The sequence below is a fragment of the Oncorhynchus kisutch genome, linkage group LG30 (assembly GCF_002021735.2).
Source record: "Oncorhynchus kisutch isolate 150728-3 linkage group LG30, Okis_V2, whole genome shotgun sequence".
Taxonomy (NCBI): Eukaryota; Metazoa; Chordata; class Actinopteri; order Salmoniformes; family Salmonidae; genus Oncorhynchus; species Oncorhynchus kisutch.
This window is the reverse complement of record NC_034203.2, coordinates 42,358,743-42,381,915: the sequence shown is the minus strand read 5'-3', so window position 1 is coordinate 42,381,915 and position 23,173 is coordinate 42,358,743. Positions and strand designations below refer to the sequence as shown.

Genomic DNA, 23,173 nt, shown 5'->3' with positions numbered 1-23,173 from the left:
AGATACATTGTAAAAGATAGATATAAATGTTTGACCCCATAACGCTTTACGTAGGTCAATATAACATGTGTTTATAATGTATATTTCTACTTCCACAGGTCAAATTGAATGGTTAAAAGAGGACTAAAGTGTGCAGATGACAGACAACCATTATCAGGCACATTATGTTGCAGTTAGTACTATACACCATTAGTACCATAGTACTATTCACCATGGGGGTTTTGATATACCAATCTTGCAATAAACGAAATTTTGTGCATAATATATATATATATATATATATATATACAGTGCCTTGCGAAAGTATTCGGCCCCCTTGAAATTTGCGACCTTTTGCCACATTTCAGGCTTCAAACATAAAGATATAAAACTGTATTTTTCAAGAATCAACAACAAGTGGGACACAATCATGAAGTGGAACGACATTTATTGGATATTTCAAACTTTTTTAACAAATCAAAAACTGAAAAATTGGGCGTGCAAAATGATTCAGCCCCTTTACTTTCAGTGCAGCAAACTCTCTCCAGAAGTTCAGTGAGGATCTCTGAATGATCCAATGTTGACCTAAATGACTAATGATGATAAATACAATCCACCTGTGTGTAATCAAGTCTCCGTATAAATGCACCTGCACTGTGATAGTCTCAGAGGTCCGTTAAAAGCACAGAGAGCATCATGAAGAACAAGGAACACACCAGGCAGGTCCGAGATACTGTTGTGAAGAAGTTTAAAGCCGGATTTGGATACAAAAAGATTTCCCAAGCTTTAAACATCCCAAGGAGCACTGTGCAAGCGATAATATTGAAATGGAAGGAGTATCAGACCACTGCAAATCTACCAAGACCTGGCCGTCTCTCTAAACTTTCAGCTCATACAAGGAGAAGACTGATCAGAGATGCAGCCAAGAGGCCCATGATCACTCTGGATGAACTGCAGAGATCTACAGCTGAGGTGGGAGACTCTGTCCATAGGACAACAATCAGTCGTATATTGCACAAATCTGGCCTTTATGGAAGAGTGGCAAGAAGAAAGCCATTTCTTAAAGATATCCATAAAAAGTGTTGTTTAAAGTTTGCCACAAGCCACCTGGGAGACACACCAAACATGTGGAAGAAGGTGCTCTGGTCAGATGAAACCAAAAGTGAACTTTTTGGCAACAATGCAAAACATTATGTTTGGCGTAAAAGCAACACAGCTCATCACCCTGAACACACCATTCCCACTGTCAAACATGGTGGTGGCAGCATCATGGTTTGGGCCTGCTTTTCTTCAGCAGGGACAGGGAAGATGGTTAAAATTGATGGGAAGATGGATGGAGCCAAATACAGGACCATTCTGGAAGAAAACCTGATGGAGTCTGCAAAAGACCTGAGACTGGGACAGAGATGTGTCTTCCAACAAGACAATGATCCAAAACATAAAGCAAAATCTACAATGGAATTCAAAAATAAACATATCCAGGTGTTAGAATGGCCAAGTCAAAGTCCAGACCTGAATCCAATCGAGAATCTGTGGAAAGAACTGAAAACTGCTGTTCACAAATGCTCTCCATCCAACCTCACTGAGCTCGAGCTGTTTTGCAAGGAGGAATGGGAAAACATTTCAGTCTCTCGATGTGCAAAACTGATAGAGACATACCCCAAGCGACTTACAGCTGTAATCGCAGCAAAAGGTGGCGCTACAAAGTATTAACTTAAGGGGGCTGAATAATTTTGCACGCCCAATTTTTCAGTTTTTGATTTGTTAAAAAAGTTTGAAATATCCAATAAATGTCGTTCCACTTCATGATTGTGTCCCACTTGTTGTTGATTCTTCACAAAAAAATACAGTTTTATATCTTTATGTTTGAAGCCTGAAATGTGGCAAAAGGTCACAAAGTTCAAGGGGGCCGAATACTTTCGCAAGGCACTGTATATATAAACTATACACTTCTGATCAAATAATGTGGTCTTTACCATATTAACTCATTAGTTAGAAAATTACAACAACATTTGTCCTGAAATATCCATTAATAAGAAAATATACTTAAATATACTTTTTTTCATAAATATATATTTTTTTAGCAAATCTAGCTGCCATTTTCTTTTTTGATAATAAAGAGAAGAGTTCATCATCTGTAATCAAAACGAGAACCAAGATCTAAACACTCCATATTTATCTCTATTAATTTTGTAAAACAAAACAATACAACTTCTAAAATGTTATTCAGAGCTGATTGATTGTCATTTACACTTACTGGTTAATTAACCGTTATGACAGAATATATGAAATCACACATTTGTTTATAAGTTTCTTTTTTTTTTAAACTCACCTTTCTTTTACTTTGGGTACAGCTTATTATACATTTTTTTTAATAGTGGAATCGCCATCTTCACAATGGTGCCTGGGTTTCTAAACATTATTAATACACATATCATATGATTGTTTGATTGACAAAGGGTCTTATATAAATAATAGAAAAGTAATATTTGCATTTTTACCAATGAAATTCCTGGGTATTTTCTGATATAAAAATGTTCATCTTGTACCGAGAGAGTTGTTCCGAGTTATGATACTGTACATGTTGTAAACAAAACAACAACAACAAAAAACATGTTTCCTGAAAACAAAACAAATGTTTCTCAAAGAAATGTCTCTTCAAATGTTTGTGAGGTGCTAGGTTCCCTATTTGTTTGTGAGGTGCTAGGTTCCCTATTTGTTTGTGAGGTGCTAGGTTCCCTATATGTTTGTGAGGGGCTAGGTTCCCTGAGTTCTAACACTAAGTCTCCCGGCCTTTCTAGCCGTTCTATCTGACCAACGTCACTAGCCGCCCCCGGCCGGGTCACACTGTCGTAAGATGGCGGTGAGGAGGACAGAGTCCCTTCCATGACCCCCATGACCTCTACCAGCTCCTCCTCCTCGTCGGGCCCCTCGGGGCCGTAGTGTTCCTTTATCATGGCAGCGATGAGGCCCTCCGTCTCCGGGGCCCTCTCTATGTTCACCACTATGTGCTCCTGCAAGTTCAGGTTGGTCTGAAGGTTCCTCTGTCTGTAAAGGAATGAGGCCTGTTTCATCTGCCGTTTCAACAGGTGGCGTCTGTAACAGCGCTGGATGATGATGGCAGACACGTCTTCCTGCTTGCGGCGTAGGGTCGTAGTGATTGGTTCGTGGGAGATCTTGGACGGGTTGGCCATCATGAACTTCTCCTCCATCTGCTGCTTGAGGGCATCCATCTCGCCCGACTCGCCCAGCACGCGTTTGGTGAAGGCGAACAGGATGTCCAGGCAGTGGATCTTGTCCCCGCTCACCATCGGCAGGTCCATAGAGATCAGCTTGATTTTGTTAGGCTTGGCGATGCGCAGCGGCTCCGACAGGTTGTCTGCGAAATTCGACAGCTTGGAGAACTCTATGAACTGGGTGGCCTCTGCGTCAAACTTCTCCCAAACCTCGTAGAACATCTCGAAGTCGTCCTCACTCAGCGGCTCGGTGCTCTCCTCGGTGGCCACGCTGAAGTTCTCCAGGATGATGGCGATGTACATGTTGACCACGATGAGGAACGATATGATGATGTAGCTGACACAGAAGGCGATTGCCACAGACGGGTTGCCGCAGTTTCCTCGGACGTTGGTGCCGGTGTTGACGACGTAGGCTTCACACTCCTCTGGGGAGTTAGACATGATTGGCTCCAGGACGTTGTCCCACCCGGCGGAAGTGCTGATCTGGAACAAGCAGATCATACTATTCCCAAAGGTCTCAAAGTTGAACATGTCATCTATCCCTTCCTTTTTTTTCACGTAAGCGAAGTTGGCCATTCCGAAGATAGCGTATATGAACATTACGAGGAAGAGCAGGAGGCCGATGTTGAACAACGCTGGCATGGACATCATTAAGGCAAACAGTAAAGTCCTTATTCCTTTGGCTCCACGTATTAGTCGAAGTACGCGTCCTATCCTTGCCAGTCTGATGACACGGAACAGAGTCGGAGATACAAAGTACTTCTCAATGATGTCAGCCAGAACGATACCTGCAAGTGTTGAAATCAGAAATGAAGAAACAAACACCAAAAACCAAATTAAAGACAAAACATTTGATCACCCTTACATGAAATGTACATTTAGGAAAATGTTAGTATAGATCACTTTGTTGTTGTTTTGAAGGTTGTTTTCACTGTTATATTTTTTCCACCCACCAACGATGGAGAGGATGATAACCACAAAGTCAAAGATGTTCCATCCCACGGTGAAGAAATAGCAACGAAGTGCCACGATCTTCATGAAGCATTCGGTGGTGAAGATGACGATGAAAATCTGTATGGATAAGGAGACAGGACACCATTGCATTACCTTCAGGAACATACAGTGCATTCGGAAAATAGTCACACCTCTTGAATTTTTCCACATTTTGTTACGTTACAGCCTCATTCTAAGATAAAATTCCTCTTCAATCTACACACCATAATGAATATGCAAAAACAGGTTTTTAGAAATTTGTGCAAGTTATTATTATTTTTTAAATTTGACAATTTCCTCAGTACTTTGTTGAAGCATCTTAGGCAGCGATTACAGCCTTGAGTCTTCTTGGGTATGATGCCTCAAGCTTGGCACACCTGTATTTGGGGAGTTACTCCCATTCTTCTCTGCAGATCCTCTCAAGCTCTGTCAGGTTGGATGGGGGGAGCGTTGCTGCACAGTTATTTTCAAGTCTCTCCAGAGATGTTAGATCGGGTTCAAGTCCGGGCTCTGGCTGGGTCACTCAAGGACATTCAGAGACTTGTCCCGAAGCCACTCCTGCTTTGTCTTGGCTGTGTGCTTAGGGTCGTTGTTCTGTTGGAAGGTGAACCTTCACCCCAGTCTGAGGTCCTGAGCGCTGTAGAGCAGGTTTTCCTCAAGGACCTCTCTGTACTTTGCTTCATTCAGCTTTCCCTCAATGTTGACTAGTCTCCCAGTTCCTGCTGCTGAAAAACATCCCCACAGCATGATGCTGCCACCATCATGCTTCACCGTAGGGATGGTGCCAGGTTTCCTCCAGACGAGACTCTTGGAATTCAGGCCAAAGTGTTCAAATCTTGGTTTCATCAGACCATATAATCTTGTCTTCCATGGTCTGAGAGTCTTTAGGTGCCTTTTGGCAAACTCCAAGCGGGCTGTCTTGTGTCTTTTACTGAGGAGAGGCTTCCGTCTGGACACTCTACCATAAAGGCCCGATTGGTGAAGTGCTGCAGAGATAGTTGTCCTTCTGAAAAGTTCTCCCATCTCCACAGAGGAACTCTAGAGCTCTGTCAGAGTGACCATCAGGTTCTTGGTCACCTCCCTGACCAAGGCCCTTCTATCCCGATTGCTCAGTTTGGCCGGGTGGCCAGCTCTAGGAAGAGTCTTGGTGGTTCCAAACTTCTTCCATTTAAGAATAATGCATGCCACTGTGTTCTTGGGGACCTTCAATGCAGCAGAATTGTTTTGGTACCCTTCCCCAGATCTCTGCCTTGACACAATCCTGTCTCAGAGATCTACGGACAAATCCTTCGACCTCATGGCTTGGTTTTTACTCTGACATGCACTGTCAACTGTGGGACCTTATACACTGCTCAAAAAAATAAAGGGAACACTTAAACAACACAATGTAACTCCAAGTCAATCACACTTCTGTGAAATCAAACTGTCCACTTAGCAACAGTGATTGACAATACATTTCACATGCTGTTGTGCAAATGGAATAGACAACAGGTGGAAATTATAGGCAATTAGCAAGACATCCCCAATAACGAGTGGTTCTGCAGGTGGGGACCACAGACCACTTCTCAGTTCCTTTGCTTCCTGGCTGATGTTTTGGTCACTTTTGAATGCTGGCGGTGCTTTCACTCTAGTGGTAGCATGAGACGGAGTCTACAACCCACACAAGTGGCTCAGGTAGTGCAGCTCATCCAGGATGGCACATCAATGCAAGCTGTGGCAAGAAGGTTTGCTGTGTCTGTCAGCGTAGTGTCCAGAGCATGGAGGCGCTACCAGGAGACAGGCCAGTACATCAGGAGACGTGGAGGAGGCCGTAGGAGGGCAACAACCCAGCAGGAGGACCACTACCTCCACCTTTGTGCAAGGAGGAGCAGGAGGAGCACTGCCAGAGCCCTGCAAAATGACCTCCAGCAGGCCACAAATGTGCATGTGTCTGCTCAAACGGTCAGAAACAGACTCCATGAGGGTGGTATGAGGGCCCGACGTCCACAGGTGGGGGTTGTGCTTACAGCCCAACACCGTGCAGGACGTTTTTCATTTGCCAGAGAACACCAAGATTGTCAAATTCGCTACTGGCGCCCTGTGCTCTTCACAGATGAAAGCAGGTTCACACTGAGCACATGTGACAGACGTGACAGTCTGGAGACACCGTGGAGAACGTTCTGCTGCCTGCAACATCCTCCAGCATGACAAGTTTGGCAGTGGGTCAGTCATGGTGTGGGGTGGCATTTCTTTGGGGGGCCGCACAGCCCTCCATGTGCTCGCCAGAGGTAGCCTGACTGCCATTAGGTACCGAGATGAGATCCTCAGACCCCTTGTGAGACCATATGCTGGTGCGGTTGGCCCTGGGTTCCTCCTAATGCAAGACAATGCTAGACCTCATGTGGCTGGAATGTGTCAGCAGTTCCTGCAAGAGGAAGGCATTGATGCTATGGACTGGCCTGCCCGTTCTTCCTGGGAGAAGATCCCTCAGGAGACCATCCGCCACCTCATCAGGAGCATGCCCAGGCGTTGTAGGGAGGTCATACAGACACGTGGAGGCCACACACACTACTGAGCCTCATTTTGACTTGTTTTAAGGACATTACATCAAAGTTGGATCAGCCTGTAGTGTGGTTTTCCACTTTAATTTTGAGTGTGACTCCAAATCCAGACCTCCATGGATTGATACATTTGATTTCCAATGATAATATTTGTGTGATTTTGTTGTCAAATGTATTTAGTACGAATATTTCATTCATTCAGATCTAGGATGTGTTATTTTAGTGTTCCCTTTATTTTTTGAGCAGTGTATATGTGTGTGCCTTTCCAAATCTTTCCAAATCTTGTCCAATCAATTGAATTTACCACAGGTGGACTCCAATCAAGATGTAGAAAATTCTCAAGGATGTTCAATGGAAACAGGATGCACCTGAGCTCAACTTGCAGTCTCATAGCAAAGGGTCTGAATACTTATGTAAATAAGGTATTTCTGTTTTTTATTTGTAATACATTTGCAAACATTTCTAAAAACCTGTTTTTGCTTTGTCATTATGGGGTATTGTGTGTAGATTGATGAGGAAAAAATATAATTTCATACATTTTAGAATGAGGCTGTAACGTAACAAAATGTGGAAAAAGTCAAGGGGTCTGAATACTTTCCGAATGCACCATATGTACTAGGATAAAAAAGGATAAGTTGTACAGAGAATTATAGGTATTGTAATACTTTCGTACATCATACACAGATAATTATGGATACTGTAGTACTAGTACATCATGCTACAGACCAGGTTGATCTTGTTGAGAATGGACTCCATGCGTGCGGACTGATCGTCTGTCTCCACCATCATGGTCACCATGTTGACGATGATCAGCATCATAATGATGATGTCAAAGGCTTGCTTGGATACCAGGTCAAATAAGAAGCCTTGGAGGATATTCTGGAGAGATAGATAGATGAAAAGATGGTATGGATCCATTAACGCCATGTTGGATATCCATAAAGTTTTCATCGTTCGAATGATCGTTCAGGTTCATTCTAAAACGCATTTATAAAACAATGTTTGAGTACATATTAGATCCACTGTCATGTTATTTATTTACCTTTATTTAACTAGGCAAGTCAGTTAAGAACTAATTCTTATTTTCAATGACGGCCTAGGAACAGTGGGTTACCTGCCTGTTCAGGGGCATAGTTCATCAAAGTTTGTATTTTACCGTAGGTCTTGGTATAGGCGTATCATGTTTCGGATGGGGCCACAGTGTCTCCTGACCCCTCCTGTCTCAGCCTCCAGTATTTATGCTGCAGTAGTTTATGTGTCGGGGGGCTGGGGTCAGTTTGTTATATCTGGAGTACTTCTCCTGTCCTATTCGGTGTCCTGTGTGAATCTAAGTGTGCGTTCTCTAATTCTTTCCTTCTCTCTTTCTTTCTCTCTCTCTCTCGGAGGACCTGAGCCCTAGGACCATGCCCCAGGACTACCTGACATGATGACTCCTTGCTGTCCCCAGTCCACCTGGCCATGCTGCTGTTCCAGTTTCAACTGACCTGAGCCCTAGGACCATGCCCCAGGACTACCTGACATGATGACTCCTTGCTGTCCCCAGTCTACCTGGCCATGCTGCTGCTCCAGTTTCAACTTCCACCTGACTGTGCTGCTGCTCTAGTTTCAACTGTTCTGCCTTATTATTATTCGACCATGCTGGTCATTTATGAACATTGAACATCTTGACCATGTTCTGTTATAATCTCCACCCGGCACAGCCAGAAGAGGACTGGCCACCCCACATAGCCTGGTTCCTCTCTAGGTTTCTTCCTAGGTATTGGCCTTTCTAGGGAGTTTTTCCTAGCCACCGTGCTTCTACACCTGCATTGCTTGCTGTTTGGGGTTTTAGGCTGGGTTTCTGTACAGCACTTTGAGATATCAGCTGATGTACGAAGGGCTATATAAATAAATTTGATTTGATTTGATTTGATTTGATCATAGTTGTTATTTTACCGTAGGTCTTGGTATAGGCTTATCATAGTTGGTATTTTACCGTAGGTCTTGGTATAGGCTTATCATAGTTGGTATTTTACCGTAGGTCTTGGTATTGGCTTATCATAGTTGGTATTTTACCGTAGGTCTTGGTATAGGCTTATCATAGTTGGTATTTTACCGTAGGTCTTGGTATTGGCGTATCATAGTTGGTATTTTACCGTAGGTCTTGGTATTGGCGTATCATAGTTGGTATTTTACTGTAGGTCTTGGTATAGGTTTATCATAGTTGGTATTTTACCATAGGTCTTGGTATAGGTTTATCATAGTTGGTATTTTACCGTAGGTCTTGGTATTGGCTTATCATAGTTGGTATTTTACCATAGGTCTTGGTATAGGCGTATCATAGTTGGTATTTTACCATAGGTCTTGGTATAGGCGTATCATAGTTGGTATTTTACCGTAAGTCTTGGTATAGGCGTATCATAGTTGGTATTTTACCGTAGGTCTTGGTATAGGCTTATCTTAGTTGGTATTTTACCGTAGGTCTTGGTATTGGCTTATCATAGTTGTTTTTTTACCGTAGGTCTTGGTATAGGCGTATCATAGTTGGTATTTTACCATAGGTCTTGGTATAGGCGTATCATAGTTGGTATTTTACCGTAGGTCTTGGTATAGGCGTATCATAGTTGGTATTTTACCATAGGTCTTGGTATAGGCGTATCATAGTTGGTATTTTACCGTAGGTCTTGGTATAGGCGTATCATAGTTGGTATTTTACCGTAGGTCTTGGTATAGGCGTATCATCGTTGGTATTTTACCATAGGTCTTGGTATAGGCGTATCATAGTTGGTATTTTACCGTAAGTCTTGGTATAGGCGTATCATAGTTGGTATTTTACCGTAGGTCTTGGTATAGGCGTATCATAGTTGGTATTTTACCGTAGGTCTTGGTATAGGCGTATCATAGTTGGTATTTTACCGTAGGTCTTGGTATAGGCGTATCATAGTTGGTATTTTACCGTAGGTCTTGGTATAGGCGTATCATAGTTGGTATTTTACCATAGGTCTTGGTATAGGCGTATCATAGTTGGTATTTTACCGTAAGTCTTGGTATAGGAGTATCATAGTTGGTATTTTACCGTAAGTCTTGGTATAGGCGTATCATAGTTGGTATTTTACCGTAAGTCTTGGTATACGCGTATCATAGTTGTTATTTTACCGTAAGTCTTGGTATAGGCGTATCATAGTTGGTATTTTACCATAGGTCTTGGTATAGGCGTATCATAGTTGGTATTTTACCATAGGTCTTGGTATAGGCGTATCATAGATGGTATTTTACCGTAAGTCTTGGTATAGGCGTATCATAGTTGGTATTTTACCGTAGGTCTTGGTATTGGCTTTTCGGGCTTTTTAGACCCTATTTTCTTCATAGCGTTGTAGTACTTCCGCTGCTCGTCAGTCATGAAAATGTCTTGTCCACCTAAGTATAACAAATGCATTCACCATTATTCTTCACTGTTAATGTTGCACATATACATCACAGGTGGTTGATGGCACACTAATTGGGGAGGACTGGCTCGTGGTAATGGCTGGAGCGGAATGGGTGGAATGGAGTCAAACAACATGGTTTCCATTCCATTTGCTCTGTTTCAGACATTATTATGAGCTGACCTCCCCTCAGCAGCCTCCACTGATATTTATACACACAGCTGTTAATGTTGTATATATCCATACAGACAGCTGTTAATATTGTATATATCCATACAGACAGCTGTTAATATTGTATATATCCATACAGACAGCTGTTAATGTTGTAGATATCCATACAGACAGCTGTTAATGTTGTAAATTTCCATACAGACAGCTGTTAGAGAACACCTTTATTTAACCAGGTAGGCTAGTTGAGAACAAGTTCTCATTTGCAACTGCGACCTGGCCAAGATAAAGCATAGCAGTGTGAGCATACAACAAAGAGTTACACATGGAGTAAACAATTAACAAGTCAATAACACAGTAGAAAACGAAGGGGGGGTCTATATACAATGTGTGCAAAAGGCATGAGGAGGTAGGCAAATAATTACAATTTTGCAGATTAACACTGGAGTGATAAAAGATCAGATGGTCATGTACAGGTAGAGATATTGGTGTGCAGAAGAGCAGAAAAGTAAATAAATAAAAACAGTACGGGGATGAGGTAGGTGAAAAGGGTGGGCTATTTACCAATAGACTATGTACAGCTGCAGCGATCGGTTAGCTGCTCAGATAGCTGATGTTTGAAGTTGGTGAGGGAGATAAAAGTCTCCAACTTCAGCGATTTTTGCAATTCGTTCCAGTCACAGGCAGCAGAGTACTGGAACGAAAGGCGGCCAAATGAGGTGTTGGCTTTAGGGATGATCAGTGAGATACACCTGCTGGAGCGCGTGCTACGGATGGGTGTTGCCATCGTGACCAGTGAGCTGAGATAAGGCGGAGCTTTACCTAGCATAGACTTGTAGATGACCTGGAGCCAGTGGGTCTGGCGACGAATATGTAGCGAGGGCCAGCCGACTAGAGCATACAAGTCGCAGTGGTGGGTAGTATAAGGTGCTTTAGTGACAAAACGGATGGCACTGTGATAGACTGCATCCAGTTTGCTGAGTAGAGTGTTGGAAGCCATTTTGTAGATGACATCGCCGAAGTCGAGGATCGGTAGGATAGTCAGTTTTACTAGGGTAAGCTTGGCGGCTTGAGTGAAGGAGGCTTTGTTGCGGAATAGAAAGCCGACTCTTGATTTGATTTTCGATTGGAGATGTTTGATATGAGTCTGGAAGGAGAGTTTGCAGTCTAGCCAGACACCTAGGTACTTATAGACGTCCACATATTCTAGGTCGGAACCATCCAGGGTGGTGATGCTAGTCGGGCATGCAGGTGCAGGCAGCGACCGGTTGAAAAGCATGCATTTGGTTTTACTAGCGTTTAAGAGCAGTTGGAGGCCACGGAAGGAGTGTTGTATGGCATTGAAGCTTGTTTGGAGGTTAGATAGCACAGTGTCCAAAGACGGGCCGAAAGTATATAGAATGGTGTCGTCTGCGTAGAGGTGGATCAGGGAATCGCCCGCAGCAAGAGCAACATCATTGATATACACAGAGAAAAGAGTCGGCCCGAGAATTGAACCCTGTGGCACCCCCATAGAGACTGCCAGAGGACCGGACAGCATGCCCTCCGATTTGACACACTGAACTCTGTCTGCAAAGTAATTGGTGAACCAGGCAAGGCAGTCATCCGAAAAACCGAGGCTACTGAGTCTGCCGATAAGAATATGGTGATTGACAGAGTCGAAAGCCTTGGCGAGGTCGATGAAGACGGCTGCACAGTACTGTCTTTTATCGATGGCGGTTATGATGTCGTTTAGTACCTTGAGTGTGGCTGAGGTGCACCCATGACCGGCTCGGAAACCAGATTGCACAGCGGAGAAGGTACGGTGGGATTCGAGATGGTCAGTGACCTGTTTGTTGACTTGGCTTTCGAAGACCTTAGATAGGCAGGGCAGGATGGATATAGGTCTGTAACAGTTTGGGTCCAGGGTGTCTCCCCCTTTGAAGAGGGGGATGACTGCGGCAGCTTTCCAATCCTTGGGGATCTCAGACGAGATGAAAGAGAGGTTGAACAGGCTGGTAATAGGGGTTGCGACAATGGTGGCAGATAGTTTCAGAAATAGAGGGTCCAGATTGTCAAGCCCAGCTGATTTGTACGGGTCCAGGTTTTGCAGCTCTTTCAGAACATCTGCTATCTGGATTTGGGTAAAGGAGAACCTGGAGAGGCTTGGGCGAGGAGCTGCGGGGGGGGCGGAGCTGTTGGCCGAGGTTGAAGTAGCCAGGCGGAAGGCATGGCCAGCCGTTGAGAAATGCTTATTGAAGTTTTCGATAATCATGGATTTATCAGTGGTGACCGTGTTACCTAGCCTCAGTGCAGTGGGCAGCTGGGAGGAGGTGCTCTTGTTCTCCATGGACTTCACAGTGTTAATGTTGTAGATATCCATACAGACAGCTGTTAATGTTGTAGATATCCATACAGACGGCTGTTAAGGTTGTATATCCATACAGACATCTGTTAATATTGTATATATCCATACAGACAGCTGTTAATGTTGTAGATATCCATACAGACGGCTGTTAAGGTTGTATATCCATACAGACATCTGTTAATATTGTATATATCCATACAGACAGCTGTTAATGTTGTAGATATCCATACAGACAGCTGTTAATGTTGTATATATCCATACAGACAGCTGTTAATGTTGTAGATATCCATACAGACAGCTGTTAATGTTGTATATATCCATACAGACAGCTGTTAATGTTGTAGATATCCATACAGACAGCTGTTAATGTTGTATATCCATACAGACAGCTGTTAATGTTGTAGATATCCATACAGACAGCTGTTAATGTTGTATATATCCACATAGACAGCTGTTAATGTTGTAGATATCCATACAGACAGCTGTTAATGTTGTATATCCATACAGACGGCTGTTAAGGTTGTATATCCATACAGACATCTGTTAATATTGTATATATCCATACAGACAGCTGTTAATGTTGTAGATATCCATACAGACAGTTGTTAATGTTGTATATATCCATACAGACAGCTGTTAATGTTGTAGATATCCATAAAGACAGCTGTTAATGTTGTATATCCATACAGACAGCTGTTAATGTTGTAGATATCCATACAGACAGCTGTTAATGTTGTATATATCCATACAGACAGCTGTTAATGTTGTAAATATCCATACAGACAGCTGTTAATGTTGTAAATATCCATACAGACAGCTGTTAATGTTGTAGATATCTATACAGACAGCTGTTAATGTTGTATATCCATACAGACAGCTGTTAATGTTGTATATATCCATACAGACAGCTGTTAATGTTGTATATCCATACAGACAGCTGTTAATGTTGTATATCCATACAGACAGCTGTTAATGTTGTATATATCCATACAGACAGCTGTTAATGTTGTATATATCCATACAGACAGCTGTTAATGTTGTATATATCCATACAGACAGCTGTTAATGTTGTAGATAGCTATACAGACAGCTGTTAATGTTGTAGATATCCATACAGACAGCTGTTAATACAACAGTGTGAAATGAGTACGTCGAGACATAAAACAACATGTTATGCCAAATATACTTATCTTTCTTTTTTGCTGGTTGAAATTATCAATGATGACACCGATGAAGAGGTTGAGAGTGAAGAAGGATCCGAAGATGATGAAGATGACAAAGTAGAGGTACATGTAGAGGTTGATCTCCCTGATTGGCTGCTCCTCTACCTGGAAACACACACACCTTTTTTAGTTGAACCCGTTTTCATTTTCATAAATAAAAATGTAGTCTACTCATTCTATTTATGAGATGAGGACTTTGTCTAGATTTGTGGAAAGAGATTGATACATACGCCACGTGAATCAACAGCTGCGTGCATAACTTCCATCCATCCTTTAAACGTGGCCTTGAAGGAAATTGTAGGGACACAATTATAGGGTAAATTAAAAAAAATGTTACGTAATTTATCAACAAACAATAAGAACTACGTCATCCTTTTAAACACATACGTCGCAATAAACAAAAAATGTAAACTGTAATTTTTTGTATTTTATTTTTTAAAGACGGACCACTTGCAGCAGTGAGAGGTATCCTAGTCCCACGTTGTCGAAGTTGACCTTGACTTTAGTCCAATAAAACTGAGTGTCGTTCATGGCCAGGCACTCTGACTTGTTGTTGACGATGGAAGCATTGTGGATGAACCCTGTCCGGTTCACACATTTACCAAACTTCCCTGCGAACAGGTTGACTCCCATGATGCTGAAGATGAGCCAGAAGATGAGGCAGACCAGCAGGACGTTCATGATGGATGGGATGGCTCCAATCAGTGCGTTCACCACCACCTGGGGATCGAGACAAACACGGGTAGAAGTTGTCTATTACGGAGCACAGACACAGCATATCAATTATGTTTAATGATTAAGGGCTGGAGTTTTTCCTGACTAAGTGACCAACGTAATACTCCACTGTTAGAGGCTGTCTGTCACTTCAGACAGTTATGATATAGGACCACAAGTTTTTCCTGACCACGTGACCAGCTTAGGAAAAACTCTGGTCCTTCGCTGATGATAATAACTTGTGGAATCTCCTAGAATATCTTGACATAGGCCAACTAGGTTAGAGCAGGGAAAGTAGAACATCTCTAAGACAAGGTTAAAGAACGTCTCACCCGCATTCCCTCGAATCTGGACAGGGCCCTTAGGGGCCTCAGCGCTCGGAGAGTCCTCAGTGATTTGATGGCAGCAAAGTCAGAGTAGCCCAGAGAGTTAGCTACCAGGCTCACCAACGACACCTGGAGAGGACACACAGAGACATTCAATCAGCTCAGACTTAGATGGCAGTATAAACTCCATCATCCCAACATTCAAAGGAGACCTCAGCATCAGTCTTGAACACATTTTGATAAAGATTGTGGGTTTTGCAATTTATTGTATCAAAGAACAAAATATGTACAAAAAGTATCAAATGTACAAAATATGGGTTCCCCTGGTCTGTACGACTCCACCTCACCCCCAATTCCCCACCATTATCCGCACGCCGATGCAGGACTATGTACGCACACACACACACACACACACACACACACACACACACACACACACACACACACACACACACACACACACACACACACACACACACACACACACACACACACACACACACACACACACACACACACACACACACACACACATATATTCAAACCTACCACCTACCAAGTTGTATGATACAATATACTTTCAGTTAAGTCACTGACAACCTTTCATCAAATAAAACAAAAGCTCTACAGACCTAAATCATTTCTGGAGAGAAAAATATGCAAGAAGAGTAGCGACAGAGTAACAGACAGTGAGACAAGAATTTCAGAGCCAACATTTTAGAGACTGTAACAATGTATTATTTTGGGACATTCTACAGTTAGGAACACAATTAATAAAATTTAGAAAAATTTAGAATTTTTGGGTTTTGTGGCATATTTTTCATAACATTTTTTTTAGGGGGGGGGGACTTCCACTCTATTCTACATCCAAAATGGACAAAACAGAATGGTATTCCGCTGTTGAATGGCCCGAGGGTGATAGCTGTGATTCAAAATGGCATGATGGATGGTCCATATGGATGACAGGTATTACTGGTAGAATGACTGAAATGGAACAGGGACAAAACACATACAAGTATGCAATATGTACCGTCAATGCACATGCATACATACTCAGCTATATATACATAAGACCTATGTATATATGTGAAATAGAGTGCGGTTTTTATAAAGAAGTTTAACAAAATGTTCATTTCTCCTTTTTTTTTTAATATAAACTAATGGTATTGCCAAATTTGATTGCCCAATTTGTATTCGTATGATCCAATTAAGTCCGTCATTGCAATTTAGGGCTATTACAGTCCCAGTCATTTCTTTATAAAAGTATATTTTAATGGATTTCGTCCAATATATCTAAAGAAGATACTCAGAAAATGAAATACAGTGATAAAGTATACGTCTTTGGCTCAATGAAAGTACAAAACAACAAAACAAACATCAAAAGGCCAGAGAGTTGATGTAGAAACCAGAAATAACAAATAGTGTTTAAACAATCATTGGGATCTCCTCCGTTGATCATTTCTGCAATCCAGCCCACACATCTAAAAATAATATAATCCTCTCCAACTGTGCTATCCAGCTACATTGCAGACAGACAGAGACAGACGGACAGTATGAATCACCTCAGCTCCAGCTGACTACTGACCACATACAATATATTTCAGCATATTGTTGAGATAGAAAAACTACAGCGCAAAAACATCAGACAGCTTAGCATTTATTGAAATTCTACCGACACTATTTTCAAAAACGGTCTGAACAACTTTAATTCAGCCTGTCGATAACCTACGAGGAACTATAAAACACATTTAGTCCAATAATACATGTGATCTTCTCTAGATAAACCTTAGAATACATGGTAGTGTGTTTCTATATACGATATAAAAGCCAAGGTCCGTTGTGCATTTTTAACTTTCAAGTGGATGGGGGGCGGGGGGGGGGGGATACATATTTGCTTTGAATACATTTTCTGCTGAAAAGACAATTGTTGTTTAGATTTGAAAAGTAGACGAGACGGTGGCTTTTGATATCTCAATGTGAAGCACTTAGGAATGAGGAAACATAGAAACTTTATTGATTCTTTTCCAACCTGGATCCCAATACTCACCTTTCACCTCACAACTACCACTTACCCTAACAGCTGCTATAGACACGTCTGTGCCGATCTGTGAACCAGCGGGTGAAATCAGAGGAAGCAAGGTAAGGTAAGGGAGATATAGCCCCTAGCCCCTATGGCACTGTGGAGTAAGGTAAGGGAGATATAGCCCCTAGAATATTAATATAAGGGAGATATAGCCCCTAGAATATTAAGATAATGGAGATATAGCACATAGAATATTAAGATAAGGGAGATATAGCCCCTAGAATATTAAGATAAGGGAGATATAGACCCTAGAATATTAAGCTAAGGGATATATAGACCCTAGAATATTAAGATAAGGGAGATATAGCCCCTAGCCCCTATGGCACTGTGGAGTAAGGTAAGGGAGATTTAACCCCTAGAATATTAAGATAAGGGAGACATAGCCCCTAGAATATTAAGATAAGGGATATATAGACTCTAGAATATAAAGATAAGGGAGATATAACCCCTAGAATATTAAGATAAGGGAGATATAACCCCTAGCCCCTATGGCACTGTGGAGTAAGGTAAGGGAGATTTAACCCCTAGAATATTAAGATAAGGGAGATATAGACTCTAGAATATTAAGATGAGGGAGATATAACCCCTAGAATATTAAGATAAGGGAGATATAACCCCTAGCCCTATGGCACTGTGGAGTAAGGTAAGGGAGATTTAACCCCTAGAATATTAAGATAAGGGAGATATAGACTCTAGAATATTAAGATGAGGGAGATATAACCCCTAGAATATTAAGATAAGGGAGATATAACCCCTAGCCCTATGGCACTGTGGAGTAAGGTAAGGGAGATTTAACCCCTAGAATATTAAGATAAGGGAGATGTAGACCCTAGAATATTAAGGTAAGGGAGATATAGACCCTAGAATATTAAGGTAAGGGAGATATAGACCCTAGAATATTAAGATAAGGGAGATATAGCCCCTAGAATATTAAGGTAAGGGAGATATAGCCCCTAGAATATTAAGATAAGGGAGATACAGTTGAAGTCGGAAGTTTACATACACCTTAGCCAAATACATTTAAACTCAGTTTTTCACAATTCCTGACATTTCATCCTAGTAAAAATATCCCTGTCTTAGGTCAGTTAGGATCACCACTTGATTTTAAGAATGTGAAATGTCAGAATAATAGTAGAGAGAATTATTTATTTCAGCTTTTATTTCTTTCATCACATTCCCAGTGGGTCAGAAGTTTACATACACTCAATTAGTATTTGGTAGCATTGCCTTTAAATTGTTTAACTTGGGTCTAACATTTTGGGTAGCCTTCCACAAGCTTCCCACAATAAGTTGGGTGAATTTTGGCCCATTCCTCCTGACAAAGCTGGTGTAACGGAGTCAGGTTGTAGGCCTCCTTGCTCGCACACGCTTTTTCAGTTCTGCCCACACATTTTCTATAGGGTTGAGGTCAGGGCTTTGTGATAGCCACTCCAATAGCTTGACTTTGTTGTCCTTACGCAATTTTGCCACAACTTTGGAAGTAGGCTTGGGGTCATTGTCCATTTGGAAGATCCATTTGTAACCAAGCTTTAACTTCCTGACTGATGTCCTGAGATGTTGCTTCAATATATCCACATCATTTTGTGTCCTCATGATGCAATCTATTTTGTGAAGTGCACCAGTTCCTCCTGCAGCAAAGCACCCCCACAGCATGATGCTGCCACCCCCGTGCTTCACATTTGGGATGGTGTTCTTCGGCTTGCAAGCTTCCCCCTTTTTCCTCCAAACATAACAATGGTCATTATGGCCAAACAATTTTATTTTTGTTTCATCAGACCAGTGGACATTTCTCCAAAAAGTACGATCTTTGTCCCCATATGCAGTTGCAAACCGTAGTCTGGCTTTTTTATGGCAGTTTTGGAGCAGTGGCTTCTTCCTTGCTGAGAGGCCTTTCAGGTTATGTCGATATAGGACTTCTGTGGAAATAGATACTTTTGTTGTTCTGGGATTGATTTGCACTTTTCGCACCAAAGTACGTTATTCTCTAGGAGTCGGAACGCGTCTCTTTCCTGAGCGGTATGACGGTTGTGAAGTCCCATGGTGTTTATACATGCGTACTATTGTTTGTACAGATGAATGTGGTACCTTCAGGCGTTTGGAAATTGCTCCCAAGGATGAACCAGACTTGTGGCAGTCTACCATTTTTTTTCCGAGGTCTTGGCTGATTTATTTAGATTTTCCCATAATGTCAAGCAAAGAGGCACTGAGTTTGAAGATAGGCCTTGAAATACATCCACAGGTACTCCTCCAATTGACTCAAATGATGTCAATTAGCCTATCAGAAGTTTCTAAAGCCATGACATCATTTTCTGGAATTTTCCAAGCTGTTTAAAGGCACAGCCAACTTAGTGTATGTAAACGTCTGACCCACTGGAATTTTGATAAAGTGAGTTATAAGGGAAATAATCTGTCTGTAAACAATTGTTGAAAAAATTACTTGTGTCATGCACAAAGTAGATGTCCTAACCAACTTCCCACAAATATCCTGTTGACAAACTATAGTTTTGGCGTGGTTGAAAAACAAGTTTTAATGACTCCAACCTAAGTGTATGTAAACTTCCGACTTCAACTGTACAGCCCCTAGAATATTAAGGTAGGGGAGATATAGACCCTAGAATATTAAGACAAGGCAGATATAGACCCGAGAATATTAAGATAAGGGAGAATTAGCCACTAGAATATTAAGGTAAACTGTGTGGATATATGGACCCTAGAATATTAAGACAAGGGAGAATTAGCCACTAGAATATTAAGGTAAACTGTGTGGAAATATGGACCCTGTGGAGCTATCAAGATTATACTCTGTTAAAAATGTGTACTCTGTACATGCATAGAAACAGTATACTATTTCTCCCAGTATACTGTTATAATGGCCACAAAAACTCACGTCCACAGGTAGGTACCACGCTGTATAAATTAATTACCTTCATTTAAGCGGTACCTACATGCAGTTAATCAGTGACCACAGGTCCTACACAACATAACATATCTGGTGGCAGCCTGCTTATAAGCGAGCCCAAGCCAAGCTGGAAATAAGCAGTGTTTATGTCCAATGTCAACAAGTCAACCTTAATGAACCAAACTCACTGGAAAATAAGATGAGAGAGTACACCTCGGGTCGGGGCGATAGTTTGAAAAAATACAAGTCTGTACATAACATACAACAGCTCTCACAACCAGTCTGAAAACCACCCAAACTTTTGTTCTATGCATTTAGCTACCTGCACATCTATTTTCACTGTGAACATAAACTGGGCACAACGTACGAAGTTTAACACTTACATCGACAATGAGGAAGTCCAGCCAACACCAAGCGTTGGTGAAGTACTTCTTGAAGCCGTAGGCAATCCATTTGAGGAACATCTCTAGGACGAAGATGTAGGAGAAGACCTTATCAGCGTACTCCAGGATTACCTTCACCACTTTCCTTTTCTCAATGTAGATGTCCTCAAATGCCTAGAGCAGTGCAGGAGTGACAAGAGACAAACCACAGATTAGAACCTCTCAAGCCTTATATAAAAAAACTATATATTCAGCTATTGTGCTGTAAGAATAGAAATGAGCTGTTTAGTGAAATTGTAAAAAAAAAAAAAAGTTAAGTAAAGATTACATAATAGCAAGATCTAGAAAGAGACATTGCACGGTTTATGCCTTTTTTTATACACTTGCTTTTGAAGACACTTGGTATTAAATTAGCACTGTAAATGTGGCCCTATGAGCTGACTCTTAAAGAGGTCAGAGGTGAAGGTTGAGAGGTCAGGTAAGACTGGGGTAAGAGGTGATTGGTCTCACCAGAGCACAGCTGCTCAGCAGGATCATGAAGATGATAAAAGAGGTCAGAGGTGAAGGTTGAGAGGTCAGGTAAGACTGGGGTAAGAGGTGATTGGTCTCACCAGAGCACAGCTGCTAAGCAGGATCATGAAGATAATAAAAGAGGTCAGAGGTGAAGGTTGAGAGGTCAGGTAAGACTAAGGGGTAAAAGGTGGTTGGTCTCACCAGAGCACCACTGCTCAGCAGGATCATGAAGATAATAAAAGAGGTCAGAGGTGAAGGTTGAGAGGTCAGGTAAGACTAAGGGGTAAAAGGTGGTTGGTCTCACCAGAGCACCACTGCTCAGCAGGATCATGAAGATAATAAAAGAGGTCAGAGGTGAAGGTTGAGAGGTCAGGTAAGACTAAGGGGTAAAATGTGGTTGGTCTCACCAGAGCACCACTGCTCAGCAGGATCATGAAGATAATAAAAGTCTCGAACCAGCTGTGTTCAACAATCTGGTAACAGGTCTTCCTCAGTCTCCACCAGGCCTGACCCAGGCCCCGTGTCGTGTTGATCTCACAGCACTTACAGTGGCGAACACAGACTGAGACACAGAGACAAACAGAAGATGGCGCTGTAGAGATGGATAACTGTCGTCTTACAGGATTCTGACCAATTCTGTTATTTTGTGTTGTTTATTTGTTTATTTTACGCTGATCTTTTTTTGTACATAGTATTTCTGCCATCAATTTCCTATGACTGAAAACTGCTTTTGGACATCAGAACAGCGATCACTAACCTCGATTTGGATGAATTTTTTTTACTTCAACGAGTCGGCAGCTGTGGATGTATTGCACATCCCGTAACCAGGCCCTAATCCCCAGGACTCGAGAGGAAGAGACGGCGTAACAAACGAGTGGGTTCCCTGATGAAACTACGTGGACGAGGAAAAACCCTCTCTACATTCCCATTCTATTGCCGAACGTACAATCGCTAAAGAACAAACTGTACATGCTCTGTTTGAGACTATCCCATCAACGGGACCTAAAGAAGTGTAATATCCTATGTTTCTCAGCATCAAGGCTGAACAAGAACATGGATAAAATACTCTAGCTGTTTTCTCTATGAATCATCAAGACCGAACGGAAGCTTCGGGTAACATTAAGGGGGAGGTGTGTGTCGCTTTGTTAACAACAGCTGGTGCGTGATCTCTAATGTTAAGGTAGAGTACCTCATGATAAGCTGTAGACCACGATCTCTTATATTAAGGTGGTCTCAAGGTTTTGCTCACCTGAGGTAGAGTACCTCATGATAAGCTGTAGACCACGATCTCTAATATTAAGGTGGTCTCAAGGTTTTGCCCGCCTGAGGTAGAGTACCTCATGATAAGCTGTAGACCACGATCTCGAATATTAAGGTGGTCTCAAGGTTTTGCTGGCCTGAGGTAGAGTACCTCATGATAAGCTGTAGACCACACTATTTACCAAGAGAGTTTTCATCTATATTTTTCATAGCTTTCTATTTACCACCACAAACAGGCGCAAAGACTGCACTCAATGAGCTGTATAAGGCCATAAGCGAACAAGAGAATGCTCATCCAGAAGCAGCGCTCCTAGTGGCCGGAGATTTTAATGAAGGGAAATTGAAATCTTTCTTAATTCATTTTTACCAGCATGACCTTACTCCACACACAGAGACGCATGCAAAGCTCTCCCTCGCCTTCCATTTGGCAACTCTGACCATAACTATATCCTCCTGATTCCTGCTTACAAGAAAAAAACTCAATCAGGAAGTACCAGTGATGCACTCAACACAGAAGTGGTCAGATGTAGCAGATGCTAAGTTACAGGACTGTTTAGCTAGCACAGACTGGAAGTGCATCGACGACATCGTTCCCACAGGGAACGTATATACATGTCCCAACCAGAAGCCATGGACAACAGGCAACATCCGCACAGAAATAAAGGCTAGAGCTACCACTTTCAAGGAGCGGGACACTAATGCGGACACTTATATGAAAGCCCGCTACAACCTCCAACGAGCCATCAAACAGTCAAAACAGCAATACGGGATTAAAATCAAATCCTACTCCGTCAGCTCTGACGCTCATCAGATGTGGTAAGGCTTGCAAACTATCACGGATTACAAAGGGAAACCCAGCCACAAGCTGTCCAGTGATGATAGCCTACCAGACAAGCTACATTCCTTCTATGCTCGCTTCGAGGCAAGCAACACTGAACCGTGCATGAGAGCACCAGCTATTCCGGATCGCTCTCCGTAGCCAATGTGAGTAAGACCTATAAACAGGTTAACATTCACAAGGCCGCCGGGCCAGATGGATTACCAGGATGCGTACTCAGAGCATGCGCTGACCAGCTGGCAAGTGTCTTCACTGATATTTTCTCTT

At 42.1% G+C, this 23,173-nt stretch overlaps 1 protein-coding gene across 1 annotated transcript in view; it reads right to left on the bottom strand.

Annotated features, from left to right (window-relative positions):
- Positions 1-2,031: 2,031 nt before the first annotated feature.
- LOC109881246 (sodium channel protein type 2 subunit alpha-like) overlaps positions 2,032-23,173 on the bottom strand; it is a 48,224-nt gene continuing 27,082 nt past the window's right edge. Inside the window, exons 6-15 of the mRNA XM_031810716.1 lie at positions 21,216-21,370; positions 20,296-20,469; positions 14,937-15,059; positions 14,338-14,610; positions 14,121-14,174; positions 13,854-13,995; positions 10,044-10,144; positions 7,475-7,627; positions 4,169-4,286; positions 2,032-4,003 (exon numbers count right to left, since the gene is read on the bottom strand). Of these exons, the coding sequence (XP_031666576.1) occupies positions 2,622-4,003; positions 4,169-4,286; positions 7,475-7,627; positions 10,044-10,144; positions 13,854-13,995; positions 14,121-14,174; positions 14,338-14,610; positions 14,937-15,059; positions 20,296-20,469; positions 21,216-21,370 (2,675 nt within the window). The 3' untranslated portion in view covers positions 2,032-2,621. The remainder of the gene's footprint in view (positions 4,004-4,168; positions 4,287-7,474; positions 7,628-10,043; positions 10,145-13,853; positions 13,996-14,120; positions 14,175-14,337; positions 14,611-14,936; positions 15,060-20,295; positions 20,470-21,215; positions 21,371-23,173) is intronic.